This window comes from Vicia villosa, linkage group LG3, assembly GCF_029867415.1.
Source record: "Vicia villosa cultivar HV-30 ecotype Madison, WI linkage group LG3, Vvil1.0, whole genome shotgun sequence".
Classification (NCBI taxonomy): Eukaryota; Viridiplantae; Streptophyta; class Magnoliopsida; order Fabales; family Fabaceae; genus Vicia; species Vicia villosa.
The window spans coordinates 46,799,417-46,806,543 of record NC_081182.1 but is presented as its reverse complement, the minus strand read 5'-3'; the positions used below and the strand labels follow the sequence as shown (position 1 = coordinate 46,806,543).

At 34.5% G+C, this 7,127-nt stretch overlaps 1 protein-coding gene across 2 annotated transcripts; it reads left to right on the top strand.

Moving 5' to 3' along the window:
- Positions 1-4,602: 4,602 nt before the first annotated feature.
- Positions 4,603-6,843, top strand: LOC131655623 (protein PLASTID TRANSCRIPTIONALLY ACTIVE 7). Of its 2 annotated transcripts, none has more exons than XM_058925460.1 (4): positions 4,603-4,731; positions 4,845-4,901; positions 4,983-5,042; positions 6,334-6,843. In XM_058925460.1, exons 1-4 carry the CDS (start codon positions 4,687-4,689, stop codon positions 6,667-6,669), a joined length of 498 nt encoding a protein of 165 aa, XP_058781443.1. In that variant the 5' UTR covers positions 4,603-4,686; the 3' UTR covers positions 6,670-6,843. The 2 variants fall into 2 exon arrangements, with proteins under 2 accessions (XP_058781443.1, XP_058781444.1); XM_058925461.1 differs by having other exon boundaries at positions 4,633-4,731; positions 4,848-4,901.
- Positions 6,844-7,127: the final 284 nt, after the last annotated feature.

Below are 7,127 nucleotides of genomic sequence, written 5' to 3'. Positions count from 1 at the left end.
GCATCCTCTTTCTTTCGCAACAAGTGTTATTGTTCTCTTCCTTTCACAATAGGCATTATTGTATTTTTATTTTACATGTCAAATGCAAGTTGGTAGCTTGTAAGCCATAAACTATACTATCAAATTATTTATTTGTTATACAATATAAAATCATATCCTTTCATCTAAATTATATGTTATTTGAAACTTTTTCTAATAAAAAAAATTATATCTATGGGAGTTTCTAGTGGGAAAAAACACAAAGATATTTTAGCATTTTTGTTATTTTGGATTTAGCCACATGCATTTTAAGAGAAAAAACAAGAAGAATCATCCATAAAAGTTTCATGACTTGAATTTGGTACCTAAAGCAAGTCGAGTGTGAGAAAATAAATAGTTGTTATTTTAACAAACTCATCATTACTTTTTTTAAGGACGTTGTCCTTTACATGTTAGATGTTACATGTTACTATTTAAATTTATAGTGATAGATATGAATCATGTGATACATGACAATCATTAAACATGGTTATCAAAAAAAAATATATATATATATAGTGTAACAAAAAAATATTATCATCTCATAACTCTTAAAATTTTAGAGACACACCTTCTAATGAGTATTATTTTTCTCTCTCCACATTTAATTATTTATTAATTTTAACCATTAGATTGAAAAGAATCAATGGTCATGATGAGGAGTAAGTCTTAATAACTTACTCTTGGAGTAGGAATATATATATATATATATATATATATATATATATATATATATATATATATATATATATATATATATATATATATATATATATATATATGTGTGTGTGTGTCTCTCTCTAAAATTTTAAGAGTTATGAGATGATAATATTTTTTGTTACACTTTAATTAATATGATGATCTCTCAATAATCATTTGAATTGAATCCGTTTGCATGATTTAAATAGGAAAATCTTCTTTACAATTTGGTTACCTTTTTGTTTTAGGTCTTTATGCCTTTATATTATTACAATTTGGTTATATCTATCACTATAAACTAATCATTACCAAATGCATCCAATTTTGGTTCCAGAACGTAATAGAGGCGCCGTATAAGAAAGTCGAATTATGATGTCCACATTTTCCATGATTTCACGTTTTCTATTTGATTTGTTAGTGCATAACCTTTGAGAATCACCAAATTATAAGCGATCAGAATTGAATGCGAAGGTTCGCCGTGTTTGATCCAATCGATCATCATTTCAACTTTGATCCATCAAATTTTCGTGTTTCTAACTCTCGTGAAAATGATGCGAAGTAAAAGAATGAATGATCCTATATCTAAGTCCAAATATACGCTATAACTACCAAGGAATGAAGGTAATTAATTTCAAGATCATACTGAAGATTTCTGATCGACCTTCCGATCTTGCATCGTCTCGATTATTCGTTGCCAACGTGATACTTACCGTGATGACTTCAAAAATTTGGCGAGTTCATAGCTACTTCTAACATAGATTTGTTACTAAAACACCTTCTCCAGGTAACAAAGGATCTTCAAATAATGAATAGAGATCTCTTTAGGCCATATCTGATGGATCATGATGAAGCTCATATTGCGACTAAAGCTACTTAGTCGCAAAAAAGTGAAACGAACTTCCAGTGTAAAATTATTTGCGGTAGAAGTCGTGATCACTGTGGATAGCGCTATGCACCACCATGATGTGAAGTTGATTTCAACAGCGATTTCCTAATAATAACCATTTTTTATATGGCTATTGAGCAGTGCGTTAAGAAATAAAGATGTTCGAGCGCAGATACATTCGAAGAGCGAGGACATTGAAAAAGCTACAACTACAGGCTTTTTATTGATCGCAACAATTTCCATTGAAGTAAGAGCCTGTACGAGATAAATCATAAGCAACGTCCTTCAAGCATCAATTCCCAGGACGACATGACCAAGCTACCAGATCCCTATAGTCAGACCTACAAGATAGCAGAAACTTGTCGAATACTCACAGGGAAACGACACCGTGGGCCCGATAGCGGGGAAGTGAAGTTTCATCCAAGACACCTCTGTCGGTCAGCATTTTTGACCCGGCGTCAGGTGGAACTGACCCAAGATGTCCATGCCCCACGAGTAGAAAGGCTAGGGCAAAGTCTTTGACTAGAGAAGTTCGGTCAGCGCATGGTGAAGGTCATGTGTCGACACATCATTCTATGAGTTAACACATGTAAGTGAATTTTAAAGCCCGTGGCCATTGTAATGAATGTGCCGACACATGTAACCTTCAGATCGATACAGAAAAGAAAATTTTCTTCTATGAGTTGACACATATGAGGAATGTGTCGACAAATGTGGATCAATATTAAAGCGTGTAGGCTTTGTTTGCATGAGTCGATACATAGTGTAACTTTTATTTGTTTAAGTCGACACATAGAAGCAATTTTGCCTCTATGAGTCGATACATATTACTTATGTGTCGATACATGCAACCCATTTTTAAAGTCTGTGGCTTCTGTTTCTCATGAGTCAATACATGACCTGATATTTGTCGACACATGCACTGACATGAATCGATACATGACTCGTATGTGTCGACACATGCTGCAAAGTTTTGTAAATTTTGCATTTTTTTTCTAAACCTCTTGTTTTCTTTTGCCTCCAACTTACACACATATAAATACCTCATACATGCATCATTCAAAGTTAGATGAAACCATAAAAATACAAAAATTTCTCTTCATCTCAACCTCACATTTATGCATACACACAAATAAATTATACATAATCATTCTTTGTTTGGGTGCCATCAAGATTCAGTTGATAATGTCCAATTTATGTTGTTGAATTGTAAATTGGGTTGAGAATCTTTGGGGTTTCAATGGGAAAAACTGTGAGGGTTTATCCTCCAAGATCAAAATGTTGATTTGGGGGTTTGCACAAGACTTTTGCAATTCAGATTCGATTGAGTGAAAGCTTTAAAGAACTAGGAGTTCTTGCAAAGGAGTAGCGTGAGACGGTGAATCAATTGGAAATCTTGGGTGACAACAACTTGCAATTTGGATTTGACCGAGTGAAAGCTTTGAGGAAATCGATTTTTTGTGGCATGATTGATTGTAGCAAACCAATTTTTCCTCCCCATCATAAGAGTAGAACAACCGAAGTCCAAATACCATTCCTCACTATACTGAATTGCCTCTTTCGTGGTCAAAATGGTAGATTCTTCTTCCTATAACCGGTTACAGCGTATAGGTAACTGATTACAACTTGAATTTGCAATTTTCTCCAAACTCCTGCTGCATTGATCTTGCATTTTGCTGCTACATTCCTCTTCCGTGATCATGATCAAGAAAATGTTCTCCTAATCAAACACTTGTCTTGCAACCTTGACTTTATCCATTTGAGATTCCTTCTTTTTTTGCATTGCACTCTCTTGCAAAATGACTTGACTTTTGACAAACAAAGCATTGCATCTTGCTCTTGTCAATCATTCTCCTTTCACCTCTAAAGTTACCTTGACCATCATTTTTGTTGCAAGTGTTCGCACCCTTTTGACAAGCAAGATTCTTGTAATTTTGGGATTTTATTCCATAAAAATTCTTAAAATTCCTTTTACTCTTCATGAGCCATTTCCCTTCGATTTCTTGTCTTTCTTGTTGAAACGAGCTTGCAAAGCGATATCCACCTCTATCTTATCACATTTTCTCTCCTCTATCCTTTGCTCATTTGCCTCAAGAGAGCTTTGTTGCTCCTCTTTGCTAATCGTCACAAAATCCTTCGATTCCTTAATCGCTACGACCACACTGTTAAGTCTTGCGTTAAAGAACACATGATTTTCGCGACAACATACTGTTCCATGATCGTTTCTCCACATGCTTTTACTTGGTTCACCAATCGAGTAATTCTCGTTGTGAAATTGTTGATGGTCTCCTTCTCCTCCATTTGAATCAACTCAAGTCGACGTTTATCAATTTGTAACCTCAAAACCTTCGCCTTGTCAGCCCACGTGTATGTCTTCTTCAAGATTTCCTACACTTGTTTCAATAATTCGCAATCACCAACTTTATCGAAATTATCCATATCAACACATTGATGGATTAAAAACAACACCTTAAAATCTTTCTTCCTTTCTTCTTTATGTGTTACTCGTTGTGCATTTGTTGCACCTTCAACAAGAGGACTCGCATTGTTCTTGATCACTTCAAGAACATCTTGGTAGTCAACCAACATCTTCATTTGTTTGCACCATTTATTGTAATTCTTCACATCAAGGATGGGTATGTTTGTAGATATTCTTTCATTGGAGACTAAATCATGTTGCACACTAAGTGTTTGGTGGATTGAACGAGGTTCTTGATGCCAAATGTTAAAACTTAGAACTACAAGGTTGGTGAAAATGGAGTTATTGAATGTGAAGAGGGAGAGAATGAGAGAGAGTAAGAGAAATTATAATTCAAGAAGATAATGCATGTTAACATTGATTGAGATATCTCTTAGGTATTTATATAAAATTACAATTAATTGATTAGGACACAAGTAACAAAAACTAAAAAAAATTAAAACTTACTTATAACCTATTTCTAAAAACAAATTTAACATTATGTTTCACAGCACACGGTAAAAGCTAAGATTTGGTGAACTATTTGGAAAAGAGAGAAAAAAAACAATTTGATTTAAAATATTCATTTCAGATAAGGTGAACCAAAGTGCGGTGGACATCAGCCATGGCTCTCCGCGTCAACTCCCTCGCTCTTTCTTCCGCTTTACCGGTAATTTTCTTATCACCCTGTCTTTGCTTTCGAATTGCAACTAATGAAAATGATACTTTTCCTTTCAAATGTTTAATTTCAAAATAAAAAGCAATTAAATAATTTTCCTGTAGAAGATAGAGTTAAGAGCTGGAAATTCACGGAGCCCAAGCCTCAATGTTAACTCGCAGGTACATAAACAGTAGTTTTGGAAATTCTTGATTTTTCGTTTGATACATGTAACTGAACTTGTTCATGCATTTGTTTGTAAGATGAAAATCCAAATGCGAAAGGAGAGTGGTGGAAGAAGAATCTGGAGGCGAAGGACAATGGTATATTTTTCATCCATCTTGTTTTTCTTACCATGTTTGGTTTTTGTGGGTTTTTTTATGCATGCCTCTTACCTGTTTGTATAAATTTCCCAAATAATATTATAATGAAATGAATGAGATAACTCCCTTATTTGAATGAGATCAACATGGGTTTCATCAATTAATATAGAATTTTAGTTGAAGCATTCTAAAGTTGGAAAGTTCGGGGTAGAGGTTAAACTGTTAAAGAGCTTAAAGCATTGTGATGGGCCAATTTACTGGATTGTGCTTAATTGTGAAACATAATTAGGCTTCAGTAAGTGAATATTCAACCCCTATTACATATTTCTAATTGGTATTACATAGAGAGAACATAAAAATAAGTGCTCACTTAGTGGTATGTCACGATCGTGGCAATTACTTACTCCTGTTTCAACTTTAAATGTTACCGGCAACTAGCTAGAGGTCGATGTGTGAACCTTGAAATTACTGCTGTCGGCTCATCAGTGTTGTCTGCTTCAAGCTTGGAAATCTTTTGAAAGCTTGGATCAAATGCTGAAAGATTGTCTGGTTTTCCTATTCTTAATCATGTGTCAAATGCAATTTAAATTTTGTCTCTTACATTATGTTATACTAGCTTTGTGCTGTGTTCCAAGTAAACATGCTAGGCTGTTCGCGATGTTATGTTGCATGGGGAAACATAGGAAACAAAACAAAAAGAACTAAGTACTGTTTGAACTGTGTGTGTAATCTTAATGGAAAAAAGGTAAGTATCGCAATTCACAAGTGTCTCTAGTGATTCATTAAAGAAGAACACAGTGAGGAAAAAGGTAGCATAACAGGGAATGAGGAGGAGAAAAGCCAAGAGAGGATAAAAAGTTACGGTGCACATCACTCTGTCCTTTTCACATCATTTGTATTCACATTTGAACCTTCTCGTTTACCGTATGTTTTCATGTCTTTGTTTTTGCATGATATCACCACCTTGCTTCCTTCTCTTGCCGATTCTTTGACATATACTTTATGCTAGCAATCGCTGCTGCTGAGGTGTCTGTTGCTTTGAATATAATGATTTGCAAAACGGTAACTTATTTTCTGTGATAAAGATAAAGCCAGATTTGATTTTATTCTTGTCTATACTTCTTTTCTGCCATGCTTTTCTTTTTTTCTTTTTCAATTTAACTTGACTGAATGAGTGCAAGTGATTGTGCTGATGAATGATAGTATCCATGATTTATGCTTTTGAAACATCTTTCTCGCATATGACACACAATGAACTTGAAAATTTAATCAAAAATTCATTTTGCTGCAGACAAAAAAGGACGAAACTTTGCCCTACAGAATGGAGCGCATTCCTTTTCTGGAGGAACAGGTGAGGAAGATAAAAAATGAGGGAAAGCTCTTGCAATTGGACATAGAGAGGTTACTGTTATCAGAAGATAATAAATATGACTTTGTGAATGAGATAGCAGCTGAGGCCAATGCTTATGTTGAGAGCAACATTGATGAGTATGGAGGTGAGAAGAAAGCCATTCTTCATGTTTTGAGTAATCGAATGAATGATGCTGGATTTTACCGTCCAGAGGCGTATGCGGAGTCTGATCCCTTCAAACCTGGACCTCATTATTTGAAAGAGTTTTTTACATAAGTTTAAATAAATTTGTTAAGATGAGAGATGTTATACACTAGGCATAAGAATTTGCTTCTCTGCTTCACTTATAGCACAATTTATGTCTTCATCATTAAAAGCATGTGGAAATCGAATATCTTGTGTATCGGAGAAATTAAGGGAGACATGGAATTCCACATCCGTGTTTTGCAACCGACTCTTTCAACACTCTAACAAACTCTTTCAAGACACACCAATAATAATTAGCCAAGTCATCCCCTATCTTTAATTTTTAACCCGATAACCGATTCCATAGGTTGAGAAACAATAATCTGTTTCTATTAAAAAAAGTAAAATATAAAAAAAAATCGTTGCAATTCAAGTATGAAGTTTTGTTGTTTTTGTCTCCCTCCATTATCCAAGGCTTCTTCAGACCAGTCCATGGATTCTCTTAGTTTATGTCACCCAAGTTCTAATATTTATCTCACGAGCTCTTG